This window comes from Hipposideros armiger, unplaced genomic scaffold (genome assembly GCF_001890085.2).
Source record: "Hipposideros armiger isolate ML-2016 unplaced genomic scaffold, ASM189008v1 scaffold_619, whole genome shotgun sequence".
Taxonomy (NCBI): domain Eukaryota; kingdom Metazoa; phylum Chordata; class Mammalia; order Chiroptera; family Hipposideridae; genus Hipposideros; species Hipposideros armiger.
The window spans coordinates 1,038,805-1,064,181 of record NW_017731969.1 but is presented as its reverse complement, the minus strand read 5'-3'; the positions used below and the strand labels follow the sequence as shown (position 1 = coordinate 1,064,181).

The following is a 25,377-nucleotide window of genomic DNA, read 5'->3' as shown; positions in this document are numbered from 1 at the left end:
ACAAGCAAATGGCTAACAGATTCTCCCCTGGAGGCCCCCAAAAGAAGTACAACCATGCTGACACCTTGATTTTAGCTCATTAAGACCCATTTTGCACTTCTGATCTTTAGAACTGTAAAAGAGTAAATTGGTGTTGTTTCAAGCCAATAAATGTGTGGTCATTTGTCACAGCAGCCATAGGAAATTAACACGGGTCCCAAATGTCAATAGAGTGGGGACTGAGAATGTCTGTCTCAGAGCAGCACCTGGCACACAGTAGCTGCACAAAAATGTTTCTTGAGAGAATGAATGACTGAAAGTTGGATCTATACAAATATTTTTTTTTCTTTTTTAGAGATTTTATTGGGGAATTGAGGGAGGGGAACAGCGTTGGGGAATTGGAGGAGGGGAACAGCCAAGTTTTTGTCCTTCAATCTTAGTTGTGGAGGGCGCAGCTAGCTCAGCTCCAAGTCCAGTCGCCATCCGGTCACGCGATGGCAGCTCACAACCGCTCAGCTCAATCTTAGTTGCAGGGCGGGGAGGGGGCGCAGCCCCCCATCTCATGCAGGAGTTGAACCGGCAGCCTTGTTGCTAAGAGTGCACGCTCTAAACACTGAGCCATCTGGCCGCCCACAGCTCAGGGTAGCTCAGCTCAAGATGCCCTATTCAATCTTAGTTGCGGGTGGGCATAGCCCACCATCCCATGCGGGAATCAAACCAGCAACCTTGTTGTTAGGAGCACATGCTCTCACCAGTTGAGCCATCCTGCCAACAGCGGCCAACAGCAGCAGCTCAGCTCAGCTCAGGCGCAGCTCACTGGCCTATGTGGGAATCGAACCAGCGACTGTGTTGCTCAGAGCTCACGCTCTTTACCAACTGAGCCACCCAGCCCGCCCACAAATAATTTTATTTTTGTGACAAAACAGTGTTTCCTGGCTGGTTTCTTAGACAACAGCTTGCCAATGAGAAATGCCTTTCCCCATAATTGTCTGTGTGCATTTGTGCTGGAATATCATTTTTAACCTTGGGGCCGAGGTGATCACAAAATTGGCTTACATGTTTGCTACAGGGAGGTGTAAAGTTTAATTATTGTGTGTTTTTGATAGAAAATATAATTTATTCCTTGAGCTTGTAATATTTAACCTCTGACAATATTGTCACTAACCCAGTTATAATTAACGCACTTCGAGCAGAAATGACCGAGAAACTCCTAGAGTTACGAAAAGAACCCATGTGCTTTCCCTTAGATCGTAAGTTTATGTAAGTAAATGTAAAATTACATTAAAGTAGTTTCAGGTTTTTGGTAACAGTTTTACTGATCTATAATTCACAAACCATAAAATCCACCCTTTAAAAGTATATTACTATTCAATGCTTTGAGTGTATTCACCGAGTTGTGAAACTATCACCACAATCAATTCGAGAACATTTTCATCACCCCAAAACAGAAAGAACGAGGCGTTCACACAAAAAGGTGTACAGCAGTGTTCATAGCAGCATTCATTATTTATAACAGCCAAAAGGTGGAAATAACTCAAATGCCCATCAATAAATAATGAATAAAGTCAGCATATCCATACAAGAAAACATTATTCAACCATAAAAAGGACTGAAGCTGACACATTCTACAATGAGGGTGAACCTTGAAAACATCACGCTGAGTAAAATAAGACACAAAGGCCACAGCTCCACAGAGCTTAGCTTCTGTGTGAAAATCTTTGTTCCAGGCAGAACACGGCTGCAGAGGGAGCAAGGTGAACGGTGGTTGTTGGGACAATGCCATAACTAAAGAAGAATTCTAGGAAAACTGAACTTTTTTCAAACCTCTGCCCACTCAGGTTGAGCTGGGACAAAAACCCTTTTTCTGGGGTGTGTGGGGCGTGGGGGTGGAGGAGGGGTGTGTGTTACTCTGTGGGCTGCTGAGCCTATGGGCAGAAGAAGGAAACGCAATGTCTTAATCAGCTCAGGCTTCGATAACAAAATGCCATAGACTGGGCGGCTTAAACAACAGACATTTATTTCTCACAGTTCTGGAGGCTGGGAAGTCCAAGATCAAGGTGCTGGCAGATTCAGCTCTTGGTGAGGGCCCTCATGGCCTGTCCTCAGTTTGTGCCCAGGTAGAAACTGAGCTCTGGTCCATCTTATTATTATTATTATTAAGACGCTAATCCCATTATGGGGACCCCACCCTGGTGCCCTTATCTAAGCCTAATCACCTCCCAAAAGTCCACCTCCAAATACTACCACATTGGAGGTTAAGGCTTAAACATATGAATTTGGGGGTAGGGAGGGACATAAACATTCAATCCATGTTGAATGTTCAAGTAGGCACAAAGCGATAATAATAATAATTCTTATTTTATCAGTCAGCTTTCTATGTGCCCGGCAGTTAATATGTACGATCTCATGGATCATGACCCTAAGGCAGTGTGTAAGTTATCTCTTGCTGCGTAACAAACTGGCCCAAGACTTGTTTGAAAACAACAAGCATTTACTATCTCTCAGAGGGTCTGTGGGGCAGGAATTGAGGAGTAGCTCAACAAGGCAGTCCCAGCTCAGGGTTTCACATGGTGGCCGGCTCAGGGACCACGTTGAAGCTTAATTCACATGCTGGTGCAAGGGGTTTCTTGACCTCTCTGCTGTTCCCATGAGGTCTTTCCAGCTCGGTGGCTCAGGGACCCCAAGGTACAAGTACAAAGAGAGTGAGATCCAGGCAGCGGCCGTGTCATCTTTTCTAACCTAGCCTCAGAGTCACTCAGCATCATGTCTGCTGCATTCTATTCATGAAAAGCAAGTCAATAGGGCCGGCCCATATTCAAGAAGATGGGAATATTAAAAGAACCCACCTTTTTATGAGAGCACTGTAAAAAATCGGTGAATGTGATTTGAAACCATCACAAGTAGGTATTATTTTATGCCCATTTTACAGATGAGCAAACTGAGGCACAGAAAAGTTCAGTAACCTGCCCAACATCACACAGCTTCAGATTCAAGCCCAAGCAGTCTGGCTCCAGAACCTACATTCTATGGCTTCTCATATTATCCAGTATCTCTGCCTGTGGCCACACTGAACACAGCTCCTCCGAAGAACTGTGAGGACAGTGAGAAAAGACTGCATGGGTGTCTATAAACTGTTGAAAGAAAATGCTCAAAGCTCTGCCAGTGAAATCGAGCTCCCAAGCCATCATTTTTGCCTGTGAGGCCAACCCAGGAAATTCAGAGCCGGCGCTTTAAAATGCAAACCCCCAACTATTAACAAAAGGGGTGTTAAAAAGTGATTTAAAAAAAAATTTTAATAAAGATAACTTTTAAAATGTAAAAAAGAAGTTAAGATTGTCTCTCTTTCCTGCAGCTCCAGACAGAAAGATACTGATTTGCATAACCAAGCTGGGCTAAAGAATCTACCCCATAAGGAAACAAACTGAGAGCAGTTTCAAGAGCCCCCATCTTGTTTTCCTGGGCAACCTTGGAGGCTTGACTCCCTGTCACCAACCTGATATGTTCATTTACGGCTGCCCTTGGAAGGATAATTTGAACAAAAGAGTCTTGTGAGAGTTCCCTAGAAATTGTTGCCATAGCTTAAGAAAAATAATCTCCCAGAGAAGCTTGCAAATCTGACTGGTCGTCTTCCTTAATCATTTGTTGCCATGGTGATAACATCATATCTCTCTGATTGAAGGGAATAAATGCTTGTAGGTTTTCCATCCCGCGCCCAATCAGAAGAGGATTGTTGGCACTTTTCTCCCACAAACATAATGGAAATCAAAGCCTGTGACTCTGCTAGATTTCCTATTTTAACAAGGACATTGAGAGTCCTGTCTCATTTAAATAACCCAAAGCGTTCAACCCCGAACATAGCCAGGTCTGCACAAACGGCAGCTGTAGTCACCGCGTTGGAGGTGAGCGGCAATCTTAACTTCACCGGAGCGCCCACTGGTGGGGGATAAGAAAACAACAGGACAGTCGCTGCTGGGAGACCCCCTTTCGGCCCCTCCTCTCTGGAGCGCTCACCACCACAACCCACCCGGCCAGGCTTGTGGTGGAGTGCAGAGCAAGGACAGAGATCCCGGAGACTCTGCAGAGGGTATAGGCACAGCCCCTCCCTCTCTCCGCACATACTATGGACACCTACTGTGTGCATCGTGCTATGCCCTCTACATTTTTCACCCTCATTGCAACCCCTTAAAGAGAGAATTATGACTTCCTCTCTTTCTGCAAATGAGGACTCCAAAAATAGAGAGGTTAAGTCTTTTTCCCAAGGCTACACAGCAAGAAACTAGATATACTGAGGATATTAGAGCAGAATGACAGAGTCTGGGTTTTTGTTTTTGTTGTTTTTTTAAGATTTTATTGGGGAATTGAAGAAGGAAACAGTGTCTGGGAATTGGGGAAGGGGAACATTGTGTTTTTTCAGGACCCATTAGCTCCAAGTCAAGTTGTTGTCCTTCAATCTTAGTTGTGGAGGGTGCAAGCTCGGCTCCAAGTCCATTTGCCGCTTTTAATCTATTGGGTTGTCGGAAAAGTCATGATGTATTTTTTCTATGTTTTTTGTTGCAAAAATGCATCATGGCTTTTCTGACAACCCAATAGTTGTGGGGGGGGGCACAGCTCACCATCCCATGTGGGAGTTGAACCGGCAACCTTGTTATTAAGAACATGTGCTCTCACCAGCTGAGCCATCGGGCCACCTGTTGGCAGCTCAGCAGCAGCTCAGCAGCAGCTCAGCTCGGATACAGCTCACTGGCCCATGTAAGAATCGAACTGGTGACCGTGTTGCTCAGAGCTCACGCTCTAACCAACTGCACCACCTGGCCTGCCCCTGGGTTCTTGATTACATCATTGAGGCACTGAATCAGTCCTGGGCTGGCCCTGCCTTCAGACCTTCTATTATGTGATATAGATAGGTAGGTAGGTAGATAGATAGATAGATGATAAATAGATAGATATGAAAACTTCATGTGACTTTTTTAAAGAAAAACTTAATATGACTTTTTAAAGAAAACTTTAATATGAGGTAAAAATTACAGATAGGTCACCATTTTAAGAGACATGGAACTGTGACCATTTTAAGATACATGGGACAATCACTGAAATATAATACAAAGAAGTCGAGTTAAAAAAACAATCATCAACAGCAACGAGGACACTCAGAGTCCAGATCTTGGTTTCTAACATTATTCTCCAATAAAAGGAGCCAGGGCACCATGGAGAAATGGCTGATTCTAGAAATGGAGCAGGAAATATACAAGATGAGCCTGGAACATCTTATAATACTGGAAAAATAAGGAAATACTAGAACACACACACACACACACACACACACACACACACACACACGATGAGGATTTGTCAAAGGGACATGGGAGCCAACCAAAAGAGCACACCATGGTCAAAGCTGGAACAATTTGAGCTACAAAATAAACAATGTAGAACTGGATTATAACCCACAGTATAAAATAAATATTCACAAGCCCACACAGATAAAAAAAGTGATTGAATAGATAAACGAATAGGAGAGAACAGACAGATTTCCTATGCAGAAGATTTCCAAATAATTTTTGTAGATATTACCCTCTCAAGGAGGCGAAGCAAAACTCTCCACTTCTTGGGGCTGGCCCAGTGGCACATTGGTTAAGAGCTAGCTGGCTTGGGACGCCAGAGGGCCCTGGTTCTGATTCCCACGTACGAGAGCCAGTGACACTGCCCTCTACAGCTAAGATGCTGAACAACAGCTCAACCTGGAGCTGGGCTGCCTTGAGTCGCCAGCGACTGACTGCGTAGGCTGCAGCCCCTGCTACAGTGGGTTGCCATGGGCTACCGTGTGTAGCCAGCAGCCAGTGTGAGTAGCCAGCATCCACCATGAGCGGCAGTCCAGAAGCCGGCGACTGATCTGCCTCGCCAGGGAAGAGCGCAATGATGGTGCCAACTTGGGCCAGTGAGGCAACGTCCTCCACAACTAGAGTGAAGAACAAAAGAACAGCAACTTGTCTGTTCCCCTTCCCCCAATTCCCCAGCACTGTTCCCATCCCCCAATTCCCCAATAAAGATCTTTAAAAAAAAAAACCCTCCACTTCTTAAATGTGGTCTGTGCAGAGTGACTTCCTGCCATTGAGTACAGTATGGAAAGGGAGTGGAAAAAGGGTAACTTTACACTGAAGAAATCTGACGAATACTATGTCAGCCAGGTGATGATCAAGGTTAACATCAATAGTGATAAGTCATATTGATAATATGTACCTTTCATATCATGTGATGAGAATTACACTTTGCTTCTGTGGTCTTCCTCCCCAAGAGCTATAATCCCAGTTTAATCATGAGAAAAACATCAGACAGACACCACTTGAGAGACACTCTACAAAACACCTGACCAACACTCCTCAAAATTGTCAAGGTCATCAAAACAAAGAAAGTCTCAGAAATTGTCAAAGTCCAGAGAAGACTAAAGTGACATGATAACTAAATGTAATGTGATATCCTGTATGTGACCCTGGAACAGATAAAGGGTGTTAGATAAAAACTAAAAAATGGATGTCAGTCAATTATATTGCATTAATATTGGTTTATTCATTGTAAAAAATGTGCCCTACAAATGTAAAAATTCAATAATAGAAGAAACTGGGTGTGGGGTATGTAGAAACTGTTTTATGTTTGCAACTTTTGTGTAATCTAAAACTATTCTAAATACAAAGTTTAAAACAACAATACAGAGGAAAAACAGAACATTAAAAATTATACAAGTAACCCAAAAGAAGATAAGAAAAGAAGAACAAGAGCAGATGGATCAAACAGAAAGCAAACAGCAAGATGGCAAACTTTAACCACACCATATGATTAATCACATATAAGTGGGCTAAACACTCCAATTAAAATACAGAGATTGTAAGACTATATAAAAAGGAAACTCATCTATATGCTGCCCAATTAAAAAATGTTAAAATATAAACAGAGAATCATATTGAAAGTAAAAGTGTAGAAAAATATATACCATGCAGAAAATATAAGAATCTGGAATGGTTATATTAATATCAGACCAAGTAGATTTCAGAATAAGAAATATTACCAAAAGTAAAGAGGGTCACTACATAATTATGAAATGGTTAGTTCATCAGGAAGACATGCCAATCACAAATGCATATAGACCAAATAACAGAGTTTCAATATACATGAAGCAAAATTTGACCAATCTGAAGGGGAAAATAGACAACCCCACAAGTACAGTTAGAGATTTAACACTACTCTCAGTAATCTCTAGAAAAAGTAGACCAAAAAATTAGTAAAGATATAGAAGACTTGAGCAACACAATCAACCAATTTGACCTAATTTTAGGCTTCTATAGAATAAACAACAACCACGTTCTTTCCAAGTTCTGTAGAATAGTAATATATATATATATATATATATATATATATATACCACATGGTGACCCATATAACAAGTTTCAATAAATTTCAAAGGATTGAAGAATGTGTTCCCTGGTTATAATGGAATTAAATTAGAAATCAATAGAAAGATATATGGGAAACACTGAATATTTAGAAATTAAGTACATTTATAAATAATCTAGAGATCTAAGAAGAAATCACAAGGGATATTAGAAAATATTTTGAACTCAATAAAAATAAAAATGCAACATACCAAAATTTATGGGATGCAGTTAAAGCAGTGCTTAGAGGGAAACATGTAGCTTTTAAGGTGCTTATTTTAGATAAAAGCTTACCATGAATTGGAAGTGTAACATAGTAGTTAAGGGCATGGAACCTAAAACCAATCATATCCTGGGGCTGGCCGAGTGGCTCAGTTGGTTAAGAGCGTGCGCTCTGAGCAACAGGTTGGTGGGTTCGATTCCCACATGGGCCAGTGAGCTGCGCCGGAGCTGAGCTGCCACTGAGCTGGCAGGCTGGCTCAGCTCGTGAGAAAACGTGCTGCTAACGACAAGGTTGCCAGTTCAACTTTCACATGGGATGGTGGGCCACGCCCACCCGCAACAAGGATGAAGAGGGCACCTTGATCTGAGCTGTCCTGAGCTGCCAACAGGTGGCCAGATGGTGACTGGACTTGGAGCTGAGCTAGCTGCGCCCGCCACAACTAAGATTGAAGGACAACAACTTGGCTGTTCTCCTTCCCCAATTCTCCAACACTGTTCCCCTTCCCCAATTTCCCAATAATATCTTTTAAAAGTAAAAATAAAATAAAATAAAACCAATCATACCCTGTTGAAAAAAGTACAACAAAACAGAGGAAATTAATTTTAACAGTATATTTTATTTAACCCAATATATTCAACATACCTATTTTCAATATGCAGCAATAGCCCCATTTCAAGGGATCAATGGCTATGTGTGGCTAGTGGCTACCATGTTGGCAGAAGAGCTCTTAAAGTACTAGAACCATCCTGTGCATGTCGGAAATGCTTTATGTGTTTGTTAAATAAACATCAAGGAAGATAAAAATTATTTCTGCAAGTCAAGAAGATAAAAGACCAAAATCCCTGGACATGTCTCCTGTGCATATACATGTATGAGGAAAGTGTATTTCAAACTGTGAGTTGCAACCCATTATAAGTTTGGTGGAATCAGTAGGTCACAACAAGCATTATTTCTGAAACATGAAATGAAATAGAAAAGAAAAGAGAGTCCCTTGCACATGGTAAGACTAAATTCTGCTTCTGAAATTTTTGAAAGTGTGTGTGTGTGTGTGTGTGTGTGTGTGTGTGTGTGTGTGTGTCTGTCTGTCTGTCTGTCTGTCTGGGTTATGATATAAAACATAGCTCTTATTGTAAACCTTATTCAACAGAGTTTGAAAGCCGCTGATCAAGGATATATTTAAGAGTACAATTGCTAGGTTAAGACTTAGCAAATAGACATGTTCAACTTTCCTGTAGAGATTGTCAAATAGCTCTTTGCAATCACGACCATGATATGGCAACCAAATTCTGTTTCCTATTTCTTCTTCCGGGGCGCACACACACAAATACATTTCTCCATCCCCAGCAATGAGGTTAGACCATGTAGCTGGTTCCAGACAATGAAAAGTAAGCGGAAGTCATATGTGTCACTTGCAGACTTAGGCTATGAGAATCTCCGATTTCTGTCTTCCCCTGCTACATCAACATAGAAACCTTCAGAAGAAATGAAAGAGCCTGGGTCACTGAGTCACCACATGGAGGACAGCTGCCTTGCAGAGCGGCCAAGACCAGCGGTGGACTTTGTCTGAGAAACTTTAACTGAGATTTTTTTACAGTTGTTACAGCACTATAACCTAATCTATCTTAAATGATACACTCACTAGACTGATTGTATCAATAAATACTCCCAACAGTATTGTAGAAAAATGTCCATCTCCCCGTATTTATTCATTAAGAAAATATTTATTGAGCACCTAGAATGTTCCTGGCTCTGTTTTAGGCACTGGAGATACAACAGTGAACAAAACAGAAAGATCAGGCCTCATGAAGCTTATATTCCAGTGATAGACTCAAACTATAAATAGAATAAATAGGAACATTATATTTGAGATGGTGGTTACTCCTACGAAAAACAGTAAAAGCCAGATAAAGGGAATATGGAGTGTTGGGTTACAATTATAAATTGCATGGTCATGGTAGGCCATCACTGAGGACGTGTCACTTGAACAAAGACTTGAAGCTAAGAAGGGGGAAAGCCACATGGCTATTATGCAGAGAGCATGTGAAGGAGAGAAAACAGACAAAGGCGCTGAAGCAAGAGCCAGCAATAAGTGTTGGAGGAATAGCGAAAAGGACAGTGCGGCTGGAAAAGAGAGAGCAAGGGGAAGACGGTAGGGAGGTGAGGTTAGAGAAATAACAGGGTCACCAGATTGTGGTACAGGTCTAGCAATAGATAATATTGTTGAACTTGGTGTTTGTCCTGCTGATAGATATCAAATGGTGTGTTGTTGTCATTGTAATTTGAACTTCCCTGATTATAATGAGGTTGAGCGTTAGTTTGTTGTTCATTCCTAAAGCTCAGAAGATTTGAAGATACTACCTTGGAACTTTTGCCTACCTGTAGCATAAGACAACCTGAGGCCTGGAGCCCGGGAAGTCACTAAGATCATTTCCCTGGAAAGAGGGTGCTTTGAGACTAGGGTCACCAAGTTTAGCAATTAGAAATATAGGACTCCAATTGAATTTGAATTTCAGATAAACAACAAAAATATATATTGTAATATAAGTATGTCTCATGCAACTTTTGCTCAAAAATATTACATTGAGCAATAGAAGCCAAAACCAAACAAACAATACATGTTATATGATTCCATTTCTATAATACTCTAGAATAGGCAAAACTGATCTCTAATCACAGAAGCCAGAACAGTGGTTGCTTGAAGGGGACAGGAACTGACTGGAAAGTGCCACAAGGGAGCTAACTCTGGGGATGACGGAAATATTCTAGAGCTTGTCTTGGGTGATGGTTATACGGTTGCATGCAATTGTCAAACTCATTGAACTGAATGCTTAAGATCTGGGGCATTTTATTAGATGTAAATTAAGCCATTAAAAAAAAGTCATACAGCTGACTCTGAACCAATCAGAGGTATGGAGGTAGGACCTGCTGATTGGTTTATGCCTGAACCTCATGGCCCCTCACTAAAGTACCCACAGGAGTCATCCTCCACCAAAGCAAGGGCAGTAACAAAAAAGGAGTAGAGGTGTGGGGCAAGTAGATGTTTGGCTGCTATAATAAAGTGATCCAAAGTCACAGTGACTTAAGCAATATAAAGGTTTATTTCTTAAATAAAAGTTTGACACTGGAGATGGAAAGGTGAGCTATGCACTAGGAAATCATCAAGGTCCCAGGTGAGCACGCTCACCACCAGTCTCTCATCTAAGGCCCACGACGGCTGCTCCTCCAGCAGGCAAAAAAAAAGAAGGGCAGGTCCCCTCCCTTTAAGGCCATACCCAGAAGTTGCTGCACTTCTCTGCTCTTGATCAAGCCTTTCTACCTCCCTGATTTCATCTAATTCCAGTGGCACTAAAACAGTTTCATCTGGTGGAAAAATGGAAGAAACAAGCCTGTAGGGAGCTTGTGAGAATTAAATGAGCTAATGCACACAAAGTACTTGGAACACAGTAAGCGCTCAAAGGCGTTAGTGATAGCGTATGTATTATTCCATAGCCCTAAATAATTCAGGAGATCTGTCTGGTGAAATTGAGAATCAAAAAAAGAGAAGGGAGAGAGAGCAGGAGTCTGGCTTTCTTTTGCTTATTTGTTCAGCAAATGTTGACTGGTCCTTGGCCTTCTCTGTTTGGGGGCCAGTGCAGATGACCAAGACAAACTTTAGCCCAGCCTATATCCATCAGGAATTCTTTGGTTTCAAGTAACAGAAATTCAACTCAAACTAGCTTGGGCTAAAAAGGAAAATTTAATGGCTCATGTCATCAAAATTCTGGCATGATGGGGTGCAGAGTGGAGTTACTGGAGCGAGGGCAGTGAATGCCAACAGGACTCTGACCCCATCTCTCTTTGCTTCTCCCGGTGTCAGTTTTATTCTCTCCTCCGGGTGGGTAGGAAAATGGGCACTGACAGCTCTGAACCTATTCTTTCACAGCCTCCCCACCCAAAAGGAAAAGCTTCTTGCCCCCAAACTCCAGATCCAAAAGCCCAGAGGACTCCCATTAGCTCAGCCTACATTCTGTTCCGGGTGGGACATAACTGGCCTGCTTGACGCACTTGCCCATCTCTCAGCCAATCACGGTGAGGAAGGGAGGGGCACATAAGTGAATGGCAGCTCCTATTCTAAACAACAGAAGTAGGGGTGTGTTTTTGAGCCCCAGTAAACAAATTGTCTCGGCTAACCTCATTAATTCTTTTTCCTCTTATGGCTGGAAGCTTGGAACAAGAAATGCAAGAGTCAGGTGGTCTAGAAGATGACAAGGTAATGGTTGGGAAGTATGGTTTTCCCAGTCCACCTAAGCACGAGTCCCTGCATACAGCAGGTACCCAATTAATGCTTATTGAATGAATGACTAAATTAATACTGTTCCCAGAGGCTGTCCTGGGACCGCCCCAATTCATAGACCCTGACCTGATCAGGATTGAAGCGGGGATAGGGGTCCGGCACACCCGTGCAGTGCGTTCCAGAGCGCAGACACCTGCCCCGAAGGGCGGAACCTTTAGGTGACAGACAAAACCTTGAAGACCCCGCCACCATTTAGGGTCCAGTTGGGGGCGGGGCTTCTAGGTCCCAGCATTTTGGATTGCACCATCTTCCATCTGTTAGAGGGGAGATCCTAGAAAGTCCTTCTGTACCTTCCGCCAGCCTTTTACCACTCTCTGGCCATTAAGACGATATATTTGCTTCTCTAGAGACCACACAGTTTCTCCATTCACCTCGTTGCGCCTCACGGCTCCACGCGGCCACACATTTCAGGCTTCCCACCACCACCACCACGCAGTGGCTCGCCCCAGTTTGACGCATTGCAGGGAAGGCCCGACCAATCGGCACCACGCTCTCATTTCCGCCATTGCCCGAGCCCAATAGCGGCTCAGCTCACACAAGGATTCGTCACGCGCCGCCGAGCGTGCCCCTCCGCCGTGGAGGAAAGTGGTGTGGCCACAGGGGGTGGGGCGCGCGACGGAAAGTAGTCCCGCGGCGGGTGCGTGCGCGCGCGGCCAGCAGCAAATCCCAACGGGGTGGGAACCGGAGATCCGCGGGTCCGGCGACGCGAAGAGAGGCGCGGAGGGATCCGCGGGAGCCGCAGTGCGGCGGCACGTGGGCCGGCCGGGGCGGGGCCGGGCGAGGCGGGGCGCGCGGGGCGGCCGTTGAGGGACCGTTGGGGCGGGCGGCGGCGGCGGCGAGCCCTGCGGGCAGTGAGTGTGGAGGCGCGGACGCGCGGCGGAGCTCGATCTGCTGCAGCTGCTGCCGCCGCCGGAGAAACCTTGATCCCCGCGCTCCAGACACCCCGGCCTTACCATGGTGAGTGAGGCTGGGGGGCCGCCGAGGCTAGGGACTCTGAGGCGGGCACGGCGGGGCAGGACCCCTGAGAGGGCGAGTGGACTCAGAATGGGGGGCGTCTGGGCCCCGGCGGGCGCCTCTGGACCCTCTCTGGCCCCCAGTCGTGGACATTCGAACCCAGAGCGGGACGTTTGGGTCCCAAAAAGGGATTTGAGGGCTTTCAAAAGCTACTTTTGGCACCAAGTGGGTTGTTTAGACTTCCAAAATAGGCATCTGAGCCCTCTGCGGGGGTATTTGAACCCAGAATGGAGGGAGCATCAGGACCCTAAGAGGGGGCGTTTGAACACCCCCCCAAAGGGCTTTTGAACCCTGGATAGGGCGTTTGTTCTCTGAGGTGAACCCCAGGGAGCGAGATAAGAAACACTGGCTGGGGAAGCCGGTTATTTGGGGGCCCTGATGAAGGTTTTGGGTCCTGAGATGATGCAGGGAAGAGGGAGGCCGCGCTGCTGGGGAGCTCCCCGAGAGGGGGCTGCGGGTAGCTGGGCCTTGGGTGGGATGGGGATGAGTCCTGCAGATCAGACCTTTGGGGGAGGGGGGTTTTCTAAAAACCAGCATTGCAGAGGAAGGAGGAGGGTGAGGCACATGTTTCGGGGAGGAAGGGCCTGGGGTGGGTGGCAGTGGAGGTTAGAAGATGCTCTTGAAGCCTGCAGGGACTGAAAAGAATTGGGGTCAAGGAGGTGGTTAAAAGGGGATGATGGCAAGACGTGTTTGCCAGCGGTGGGGCAACAGGGGGCCTCATGATTGATTTGGGGGCAGCTCGAAAAGATTCTGAGATTACTAGTGGGTTAAGGCTGTTGATCTAAGAAGAGGGGATTGGAGGGCTCTTTAGGGGGGCAGGGAGGAGTGTTGGGTTTGAATCCATGAGAAGTGACTTTCCAAGGTGAGGGGTGGGAGAGGACTTGGGTAGTGGGAGGTGCAGTGGAAGGAAGCTTGGGGTGGGGGAGTTGGAGGAGAAAATGAATGGCAGCCAAGGTGGGCCTCCGTTTGGAGGTGGATGTGGGTAGCTCCTTGGACGTCTCTGGGGAAAAGGCTGGGACAAAGACTGTTCAGTCTGAATGGGGAGTGGGCTGCAGAGCCAGAGGGAGTGGCTGTACCATTCCCCTTCTCCAGGAAGAACGTGGCTGGGCAGAAGGCACCCCAGCGGTTGGAGCAGGTGGGCGGAGTTGTTCGGGCCCCTATTGCGCACTGAAGTCCCATGAAAATGGGGGTGAGGGATCAAAGTTTAGGATGCATCAAATGAGCCAGCTTTTTTTTAGGCTTTGAACCTCACCCCCTCATTGCCCATTTCAGACCAGGAGAGCTGCTTTTTCCAAACAGGAATGCTGGTTTTCTCATCATTTCCGGCTCCACGCACTGTTCTGCATCTCCTCACTTGTGCCAAATGACAGTGCAGTACAGTGTGGCGTCGGTGACAATCAGACAGCCTGTTTGTGTGGCCTCAGGGTGGGGGCTGCAGAGCTTGACCAGAGAGGACCTCCAGAGGGACCCCTTCATCAGCCTGAGGGTTACTTGCTCTGTTTAGGGCCCTCACTGAATGCTTCTGTTAATTCACACAGCTGAGCTTTGAGAGAAAACCAGCAGACTGGTTCTTTCCTACTCCCTGCCACCCACAACACCCCCAGCCCCCCCAGGCTCAGAACCGTGCGCAGCCCTCCTCCCTGGCAGGGCTGGGGAGAACAGGCAGCCGCTGCTGTGTATCAGATCTCATACTTGCTGACACAGACCTGATGGCTCCTCTCACCGCTACCCCACTTTCCTCCAGCAGAACCTTGCGAAAGGGGCGCTGAAGCAGTGGCAGGTGCCAAGACACCCCCCTCGCCCCCCAGCTCCTAAATCAGATCCAAACTTTGGCCCCAGCTAGTTTCTCTTTCCATTTATAATCAGCAAGGTATGGGTGGAACAAGTCAGTTAACTAGCGTTGGACGGACTTTGGCCTGAGAGCTGTGGCTCCTCCTTGGCCCGGGTGAGGGGCCCTGGCCTTGGTTTCTGATCTCATCTAACACTGCTCTCTGGCATTGGCTGGGGGCTGGGGCAAGGCAGAGAAATAATACCGTCTTCCCTCCCCCACCCCACTATTTTTTTTTCTTGTCCAGCCTCTTGCTGGAACCGAAGATGAGGAATAAGGAAGCAGGAGACCAGCTGGGTTATTTTGGAGACAGTTTTTGGTAAAAGCTTATGATTTTCAGCTCTGGAAAGGGAAGAAGGCCTGAGAAGGGGTCCGTCCCCAGCAGGGTGACTTCTGGGCAGCAGCCATGCTGAGACCTATAGCTTGGAGCTGGGACTTTGCCTTCCCCCAGCAGAGGAGGGGGGCGTCTCCTGACCTGGAGGGAGATGCCTGACCAGCTCTACAGGCAGAGCCACAGCTATTTGCAACCCTGTGACGGTGTGCAGTGCCTCACCTGCACCTTCAGGCCCTTCTGGGGTGGGGAGTAACAGACACCTGCCTTTCAGAGCCACTCTTGAGGGCATTCTGCAACCTGCCCTGGGCTTCCTGCCACATGGTGCCGTGGGGGCAGGAAGGTCCCTGGTTGGACTAGCTTTCCCATCTAGGCCAGGGGAGAGGATGGAAGCAGGTGGCGTGGCGGCCTCCTCCCCAGACTGCTCCCTCTCCCCTCCCATCTTCCTCTTCCCCTCCCCTGGCGTTGCCTGGCCTTGGTAACCAGAAGCCCATCCTCTCTTCTCACTTTCCCTGACAGCTTCCTCGGGTGGCAGGACCTGGGGGATAGGCCCAGGCTTCTTTGCTCTTAGGAGCCAGGGGAAGCACGCGGAGCAGGGAGCTCATGGGCCTGGGGCTGCCTGGTGGGCAGTGAGGAGCCCAGTGGCCCCGAGTCTTCTTCAGGCAATGTAGAAGTGTCTCCATTTAGACTCCGAACCTTCTCTTTAGACTTTGGACTTTTCTAGAATGTGCATGTGTGGTGTTTTTCCTTCTCTACCTTCCTTCTTCCCCCTCCCTTAGCCATCTCTCCTCTGTCAACTATTACTTTGATTTCTCCTCCATTCTGCCTATTTGGGACTTGGCCTCAAGTGCCTCTTCCCTTTGATTAAAAAAAAAAAAAAAGACATTTTAGACCAGTTCTAGTGTGACCAGTTCTTAATATTTGGGACAGGATGGGGGTGTTGTTGCTATCTTCCATACAAGCTCTGGAACCTCTATGTAGAATAATGCAAATGCACACACTAGGGTGCATTGGTTTGGGGGGCCCTCAGACCCAAAGCTAGATAGAACTGGCTATAGACTTGGAGCCGCCTTCCCCTAATTATGAAAGGAAGTAAAGGAGGGGGAGCAGTCAGCCTGGACCCACTTGGTCAGGGGAGGGTGGTACCTTCTTGACAGCATTTAGAGAAACCAAAAAAAAATTCATCCTCTCACTGCCTAAAGCTAAATCTTGGGATTCAGCCCCCACCTCGCTCCTCCCCCAGAGGATCTCTGTACTTGGCTGCTTCCCAGTACACCAGTGCGGGAAAGGCTAGCCTGTCTCTCCTCTGCCCCACCTCCAAACCCCGCATGCAGCATGGGCTGGAAAGGGTTAAAAACTGCAGCGCAGCTAGGAGGGAAGCTGACTTTAGTCCTACAGCTTCTGCCAGCCACTGCTGCTGCCCGCCCCGCCGCAGTCCCCTCCGTGACATTTGCCCCTCCTGCCCAAAAGAAACAGAACAAAATGGTGCCCTGCGCCATCCCTGTGTGCAGGGGAGTGGAGCGACTGCCTCTAGCCTGACCGGGGTTCTTTCAGGCACTCAGAGCCACCATTTAGGAGAATTTTTGCCAGTTGGGTACACCGTGCTTGGACCTGGCACCTCCAAATAGATGACACAGAAACTAGCAGGCAGCCTAGGCACCGTCCCTGTGCCCTACCCAAGGACTGGCCTGTTTCAGTTTGGAGCCTTCTAGAGCTGCTTGATTAGGCCTCTAGGGCAACTGCTCCCTTCACACAGCCTCTGGAGCTCCCAGCAGTGGCGTTGACACTGAGACATGAACCCACACTGTGCCAGTGCAGCTGGTTTGGGGCTGGAGCAGCACTTCTCCTGCACCCTGACTTGGGCATGTCCCTCCCTTGCCCATGTGCATGGGGTGCCATGTGGAGCCGGCCTCACCAGCGAGGGCTGGGCTGAGCCAGGAAGGTGTAGCCGTGATGGCCACTAGCCCACTCACCTGCCGGTGACTAACGTTCTACTTCCTGCTTTTCCAGGCTGACCAGCTGACTGAGGAGCAGATTGCAGGTGAGCTTGCCCACCCCAATCCCCCTCACCCTCCCTCAGGAAGTCCTCTGCATCCCCAGCCAGATCTCATGCCTGCCAGGGCTTACATCTAAGAGATAAACCTGTGTGTCCCCTACGTCACTTAGTGCTCTACCCTGTGCTTCGAATGTTAATAACTGGCGTATAAGAGCACACCGGTGCCCCAGTAACACCAAAGCCCATGGTCCTGAGACCAGCCTTCACCGGACAGCTAAGGCTGCGGGTAATCCGGGAGCCTATTAATTAGTGGCCGCAGGGGTGAGCTGGGCTGTTTGTCCCTGCTCTTGCCAGGTCAGCTCAGCAGGGCAGCTCCCTGCCTCCCTGTCCCACTTTAGGAGATGGCCTGTCACTCCCACCTCTGCACTCCCTGGCGCTTTGCACTCCCCTTTGCACGTGCTCACGCTCACCAGAAATGCATTTCCCCAGTGCTCTCCATGGGCAGCAACTTCTCATCCTTTGGTCTCAGCTCACCGGTCACCTTGGAGAGGCCTTCCCTGACTCCCTCTCACATAGACAACCTTCCTTTACTCTCTGTTATGTCATTCTGTTGTTTTTCTTCATAGCCTTTCTCATCGTCTGACATTATTTTATGATGTCTTTATCTGCCGTACCTCCTGTCACTAGATGTGAGTTCCTGGAGCTGGGGCTTTGTTTTTGTTGGTCCCTGCTGTACCTTCAGTGCCTAGAATCTAGTAGGTGCTCCTTAAATTATTATTGGCTAAATAAATGAACAAAGGAGCCATCACGTATCTCCCAGTAAGCTGAAAGAAATCTTTGGGTCCCATCTAACTCACTTCCGTAGTGTGTCCCTCCCCTCTCTTCCACCCCCAAAAGCCAGAAAGGTCACAGCTGCAGGAACTAGTATGTGACTGAGTGGGTTTCCAGGTCTCCCTTCCCAGATTGAGCTGCCTGAGGACAGATCAGTTCTCGGTTTATCTCCATAGCCATGGGCCAGTCCAGCACACAGGAGCAATGATCCAGAGAATGGGGCCCAAGCTGTAGCTTTGCTGTCGGGTTCACTAGGCTATGTGACAGATACCGGGTGCCCAGCTTCCAAGTGGGAGGAGGCAGGAATGGACTTGCCTTCTCACCTTCCCTCCTCAGCCCTTCCCCCCTACCCCATCCCACCACGAACACACACAGTCAGCTTCTAAACTTTGGCTTCAAGTGGCTATGGAGACCCACTGAGGCAAGCCAGTTGTTTAGTGGTCATAAGTTCAGGGTGCACACATGACCCATTCCCTGCCCCCCAAGAACAACAAGGCCTCAGCACGGGGAGGTGCCAGCATCTCCAAGGAGACTCTCACCATCTCCCCAGGGCCCAGAGGCTCCAGGGCACAGCTTAGTTATGTGTGTGGCTCCCGGCATACCTGCCACCCACACCCCAGCGCTCTGCCCTCGTGTAGCACAAAAACCCCACTCTCCATCCTGTCCCCATTAGCAAACTGTCCACCACCTCACCCCAGCCCACACCTTCTGGGAACAGGCTTCAAGCATCTGTTCTCCAAGGGTTTGGGGGTAGGGAGCACCAGGTGCCAAAATGGGCCCAGTGGGAGGGCAGGAGCCACGTGCTTCTTCCCCGCTCCTGATGCGTCCCCAGCTGTGGCCTTCCCACTCAGCACCACTAGCTCCTCATCCTCCTGGCTTGGCAGCCCTTCCCTTTCCTTCCATCCCCCTACCCACCCCACGCACCGTCCGTCAGCCATGCTCTGCTGCTGACCACCCCCACACTGCACCACACACAGCCATTCACTCGTTCCTCCTCTGGAAGCCGGTAGCATCGCCTGAGGAACTGGGCTGGTGGTACCAGTCAGGAGGAACACGGTGCCAACCAAAGGTGTTCTGTAGGCTCCCCTCCCCTCCCCTTCCCCCTCACGTTCCCTCTCCTCCCCTTCCCTTCCCAGACAGTTGACCTTGGCTGGCATGCTTTAGATCAAGACTTCTCTTGGCTCTCATCCACTCCACTTCATGACATTGGTCCATTTCATCATTTGAGGGAGAGGCCAAAGCCAGAGACCAAAAAGAAATGTAGACTTATCTAACAATAGCCATCAGTCCATTCTCCACCCCCCACTGAGCTAGGCTGGTGGAACAGGTAGCTTTACCCGGCCCAGAGGAGGTGCCCAGTGAGTGCTGACTGAGCTCTGAGGCGAGAGGCTGGGGCTGGAACTGAACTGCAGTCCAGTTCTGGTTTCTGCAGGTGGGCCTAACCCTCGGCCTTGCTCCAGGGAGGGAGCCGGCACCCTGACGTCAGGATCTCCCCCACGTCCTTGACCTCTGATTCATTCCCTTGCTTTCCTCAGAGTTCAAGGAGGCCTTCTCCCTCTTTGACAAGGATGGAGATGGCACTATCACCACCAAGGAGCTGGGGACGGTGATGAGGTCCCTGGGACAGAACCCCACCGAAGCAGAGCTGCAGGACATGATTAATGAGGTGGACGCAGATGGTGAGTCCGTGGAGCGGGTGGGCAGCCCCACGTCTGGTCAACCCTTCAAGCATGGGGAGCCTTCCTTCGGGAATGGAGGTTGTCTCCCAGAGGCCAGGCCAAGGGCGTTTCGAGCTTCCTTTCCACCTTCCAGGGAATGGGACCATTGACTTCCCGGAGTTCCTGACCATGATGGCCCGAAAGATGAAGGATACCGACAGCGAGGAGGAGATCCGAGAGGCCTTCCGTGTCTTTGACAAGGTAAGCAGTCCTTCCCCAGAGCGGCTTTGGGACTCCAGCAGAGAGACGCACAGCACAGCGAGAGCCACTGAGTCACCACTTCCGGGAGGCCTGGGTCCCAGTCCCAGCCCTGCTGCCGCCTCGCTCTGCGGCTTCAGGAAGCTCCTTCCCTACCGATGAGGGAGACTGACAGTCCCCGCCCTACTCCCCCTCTCCCACTGCACCCGAGAAATACCGGCAGACTGCCTCGAGCTCAGAGCCTTTACCTGACCCCCAACACCAGGATGGCAATGGCTACATCAGCGCGGCAGAGCTGCGTCATGTAATGACGAACCTGGGTGAGAAGCTGACCGATGAGGAAGTGGATGAGATGATCAGAGAGGCTGACATTGACGGAGACGGCCAGGTCAATTATGAAGGTGAGCTGGAGCAAGGCCTGGGGTCCCGTGTGTCAGGGAAGGCTACTGGTGGCTCAGCCCCACTCCCCCGCTGACCTCCCTCCCTTTTCCTTCCAGAGTTTGTACAGATGATGACCGCGAAGTGAGCGCCCGGGCAGCTGGCAATGCCCAATCTCTTGATCTCTCTTCTCGCGCGCGCACTCTCTTCAACACTCCCTGCGTACCCCGGTTCTAACAAACACCAATCGGTTGACTGAGAATCTGAAAAAGCAACAAAGATTTGTCCCAAGCTGCATGACTGCCCTTGCTCCTTCCTCCCTGAGTCTCCTTCATGCCCCCCATCTCTTCCTTTTGCCCCGCCCACTTCCATTCCCCTCTTCCAAGGCCTGATGCATTCATAAGATGAGCCTCCTCCCCCCACCCCCATTCCCCCAGGGGTGCCTCTGCCCTCCTCCTCCAGCCCGGGTGGCTCTCCTCCATTTCGGTTTGTTTCCTTTGGTTTGTCATCTTATTTTGGGTGCTGGGGTGGCCGCCAGCCCTGCCTCGGGACCTGCTAGGGAGGGGACGAGGCCCTCACCCAGGCAGAAGAGCATGCCTGTGCCATTGCATGCAACCAGCCCTGTGATTCCATGTGCAAATCCCAGCAGCCTTTTGGGGCAGGGGTGCGGAGAGAGGCATTCCAGAAGGACTAGGGTGAGTGAGGAGTTCTGGTGTTGGCTGGATGTGGCCCCGGAGAGGGTCGAGGGGCAAGGGAGTCTTGGAAGCTGGCATTCTTTTACCACTTGAGGGGGCCAACTCATAGAAGGGGATGGACCGAGTGGACAACACTCAGACCCCAGTGGCTGCTATTCTGAACTCATCTGATTGGCTTCCTGACGCTGGGCTGGGTGGGGGCTGCTCAGTTGGCCACTCTGCAGATTGTACCTTCCCGTGTCCCTAAAGCGATCTCAAGCTGTTCTGTAAATACCTGGTGCTAACATCCCACGCGCTCTGTCATGATGCACCCGCCCACCCGCATTGAGGTCCCCTCATGGGAACCAATGTGTGGGGATGGTCGCTTTATAATGTGCTGGTTGTTTTTTTATTTATGCCCCTAGAAAACTTTAAATTTTGTCAAAAACCATGCTGGGCTAGCTGAGGGGTGGGGAGAGGAAAGATGCACCCCACCAGGCCCTCGAGAGAACACACCTGCAATAAACAATCTAGTCGGCCTGCTGCCTGGAGCCCGGTCCTTGGTGGCTCTGCTTCCTGGCCAGCCGGCCCCTCCTCCATGGTGACTTGCTGGCTCCCTCACATCTGTGCTGTCTCTGTGCCCACCTCTCCCCTCGCCCACCTGCCTGCCCCCACACTCCCCAGCGGAGAGCATGATCCGTGACCTTGCTTCTGACTTTGTGGGACAAGTAAGTCAATGTGGGCAGTTCAATCGTCTGGATTTTTTTTCCTGTTTCGGTTCTTTTCATCTGCCCCCTACCCCCCACCCCCAGGTGGATCAAGTGGCTTTTCCTGGGACCTGCCCAGCTTTGAGAATCTCTTGTCATCCACCCTCTGGCACCCAGCCTCCGGGGGAGGGAGGGAAGCGGTGGGGCATAGTTGGAGACCCAGCCAAGAGCTGAGGGTAAGGGCAGGTAGGCATAAGGCTGTGGACATTTTCGGAGTGTTTTGGTTTGGGTTTTGTTTCTTTTTAAACCGGGCAATATTGTGTTCAGTTCAAGCTGTGAAGAAAAATATATATCAATGTTTTCCAATAAAATACAGTGACTACCTGATGGGCTCTGGCCCTCTTGTTTTGGTGTCTGGGCCTGCTCCCCGCATGGGCCCTGCAGCCCTGGCCTAGAAGAACATTTCCTTCATGCTTACGCCCAAGACTGGGCCTCATCACTGCGAGCAATGGGGTTCTCTGAGCTGGAGTTCAGGTCCTGGGCAGATTGCACAGTTGTTGAGGGCAGGACACTATCCTGGCTATGTAGCCACTCAGCCTTGAATGCTCGCCACAGGTCAGCACTGGGATGCACACATGTGTGAGAGACCAGCCCCACCCTTGGGGGGTTGGGGGACAGCAGACTGCAAGACAAAAACAAGTCCTCAGGATCATGAAGGCATGGTCAGATCCTGGGAGCCTAGGCCGGGTTGGGGATTCCCTACAGGGTGCTCTGGGGACAGGGTGGCATTCACTGAATGAGTCGACGTCAGCTGGGCAGCCTAAGTGCCATGTGGTCCTGAGCTCATGGAGCTTCCGTCAGCTCTGGAAGAGGGCATAGGACTTAGGGAGATGCAAAACTGCAAACTACAGAAAGCTTAACTTCTCTGGGGTTAAGAGGGATGTGAAGAAAGGTGGGTGGTCCAGCAGTGCTGTAGTGGAGGGATGTAACAATGGGGCGGGGGGGAACTGGGCGCTTTTCCCAATACACATGCCCCACCCACAGGGCTGGGGGAATGAAGTTAATAGACACTGTCTAACTTCTGAGCTGCTCACACTTGACTAAGCAGGAGTCAAGCAGACAGAGTTCAGTGGAATAAAAGAACTCCTTCCTGCTGTTCCTCTTCGCCTGGCCTTAGAAGGATGGAGAAGCCTGGCAGGGCCCAACTTCAGGGGCCTGTGGCAGAGATTAGGCCTGGGCTGCATCTTCCACAGAGCCAGTGAGAGAGGAAGTTGGGAGCAGCAAGCCATTTTTTCCAGAGCCCCAGCTCCTGTGCCCTGTTTTTCTGCCATCTGGTGGTTCGGCATTTGGTACAGTAAGACAGTGGGTGTAATGGATAAGCGCGCCAACCTCTGGCTCCAGCACTTAACTGCCTCCCTGGCCTCAGGCAGATGACGGGCTGACCCCAATGCCTCTGGCTGTAGAATGGGGACATAATAGCACCTACCTCCCGGGGCTGGGGCTGAGTCAAGGACTGAGTGAGCCTGCAGGAACAAAGCCTGGGGTCCAGTGGGTTAGCGTTCGTGCTTCTGTGGGGTACTTCCTACCTCACAGGTTCTCTTCGAACTCCTGCATCCATAATCTCAAGTCCTTCAAGCAACCATTGGTGCAACCATTTGGCAGCCTAGAAAACAGGCTCAAAGAAATGAAGAGACTACTCCAAAGTTATTCAGTCAAAAGTGGCAGAGCTGGAATTTGAACCAGAACTGACCCCAAGGAGTCCATGCTCAGTTGTCCAGTTTTAGAGCAAAGAGTCTTTAAAAAAAAAAAAAAAAAGGCGTCAGGCAGGCCAAAGACAGAGCCAGTTAGACTGGGGTCACAGTGGTGGGGTCTGAGATGGGAGCTGCACTCTTAGCCACCAGGAGACCTGTGGAAAAATCTGGCCTCGTAGTTGAGAGGAAGACAGGCTTTGGTGACCCACGGAATTGGCCTCCAGGCCCAGTGTGACTACACACTGCAGTGAGTCTGTGCACTCTAAGCCTCAGGGGCCACTTCTGCCACTCCGACCTAAGCTTGGAGCAGTGACTTCACTTCTCGGCCTCAGTTTACTAGTCTGCAAAATGGAGAAAAATCTATGAAAGGATCATAAAAATATCCCCCTCGGAGGGTTGCGCCAAGCACTTTGTAGGCATCATCTCATTTAATTCTCATCCAGCCAGATTGAATCCTAATAAAAGTCACCCATTTGTGGTGGGCATATGGGCATGAGGTAAGTTATTACTGAGATCTGACAGTACAGGAATGATGGCCCGGCGGGGAAAGCCTCTAGCACCACACTTCCTGGAAGTAGCTGAGCTGGGTCTCAGAACCCCAGATCACTTGGATCCCAACACGCACGCTTTTACCCACCGCCTCCCAGTGCCCGCACGTCTCTACTGCCTATCATTTTCCCCCTCGGGCCCTGTGTTTTGAAAGACTTTTACTCCCAGACAGGCTGCATTATTAAATAATAATGATTTTCCTTTCCCATTCTTTATTAATCAAAGACACATAGATAGCACTTTGAGCTTCTAATGGACCCCAGGCAGGCACTGAAGGGAGCTGACTCCATCCCAAAAGCAAAGAGGTGCTCGCCGTGGGGATCATTTCCAGTTCAGGCTCACAGATCTGCGAGACCAGCTCAAAGCCTGTCCTGACAAGGTGACTAGACGAGGGGACACACCGGGAGGTGCCTGACCAGCACTCAAACGATGGAAATCCAGGTTTCCCTCACTTCCCCAAGGGCCGTGACCATCTAGAGCAGTGGCTCTGGGGCCACTTGTAGATGTCACTCCTAGTGTGACCAGCAGGTGGGGCGATGACTACAGAAGTCCCTGTGAACTGCAAGTCCCAGGGACCAGCCAGGGTGTGTGTATGTGTGTGTGCTTAAGTCCCATCTGTGGGCCAGGCCCGAAGCTAGGAAAACAGAAATGCGTAAAGAAATGAAGTTCAAAATGAGGGAGACAGACGGGTTCCTAGTATGTCACTCCTTGACCCCCAGCCCAGACTAGGGCTAGTGCCACATACATGTTCTCACAGATCCTTGCACTATGCTCTCTCGGTACATATCACAGCTCGTAAGTTTGTATATTGGCTGCTTATCGCAATACATATTTCTGTGATTATTAAATTGTCACCCCACTGGATCATGAGCGAGGGAGGGCCAAGGCGGTATCACTGCTACATCTCCAGTGGGCTCACAGCAGCCTAGGGCCCAGAGCAGGCTCAAGGGGATCTGTTGAATTAATAAATGGAGAAGCTAAAGAAGGGAGGCAGCCGAGGCCAGAGTCAGAACTGAGACCACGACAGAAACCCTCCTGTTAGCTCACTTCCAATCCTCAGGTCCCAGCTCAGCCGTGCCCTCCTCCAAGAAGCCCTCCCTGATGTCTCCCTAGATTCTCCCTCCCCGACCCCCAGCCCTGCCTGCCTGAGTGTGAGCCCCAGGAGGGCAGGGCCAGCGCTGTCTCTGTCACTGCCATGTCCCCAGCATCACAGGGACAGGACCTGCCGTACAGTCAGCCCTCAATAAAAGCCTGCTGAGTGAATGAGTGTCTGTACTAGGTAGGCTGCAGTGAGTGTCACCATGGAGCCCAAAAAGTGCTGAACATGCCTGAGAGGTGAGATTAAATCTTCAAGGAGGAGGAGTTTAAGCAGGATCTTGAAGGGCCACGGTGGTTTTGACGGATGGAGAAGGGGAAGAACACTGTTCCAGGAAGGGTGAGCTC

General features: G+C 49.5%; 1 protein-coding gene across 1 annotated transcript; it reads left to right on the top strand.

The window, feature by feature from the left end:
- The first annotated feature begins 12,764 nt into the window (after positions 1–12,764).
- On the top strand, positions 12,765–22,021 carry CALM3 (calmodulin 3). Its single transcript, XM_019625239.1, has 6 exons — positions 12,765–12,916; positions 17,143–17,173; positions 19,495–19,638; positions 19,772–19,878; positions 20,141–20,276; positions 20,373–22,021. Exons 1-6 carry the CDS (start codon positions 12,914–12,916, stop codon positions 20,399–20,401), a joined length of 450 nt encoding a protein of 149 aa, XP_019480784.1. The 5' UTR covers positions 12,765–12,913; the 3' UTR covers positions 20,402–22,021.
- Positions 22,022–25,377: the final 3,356 nt, after the last annotated feature.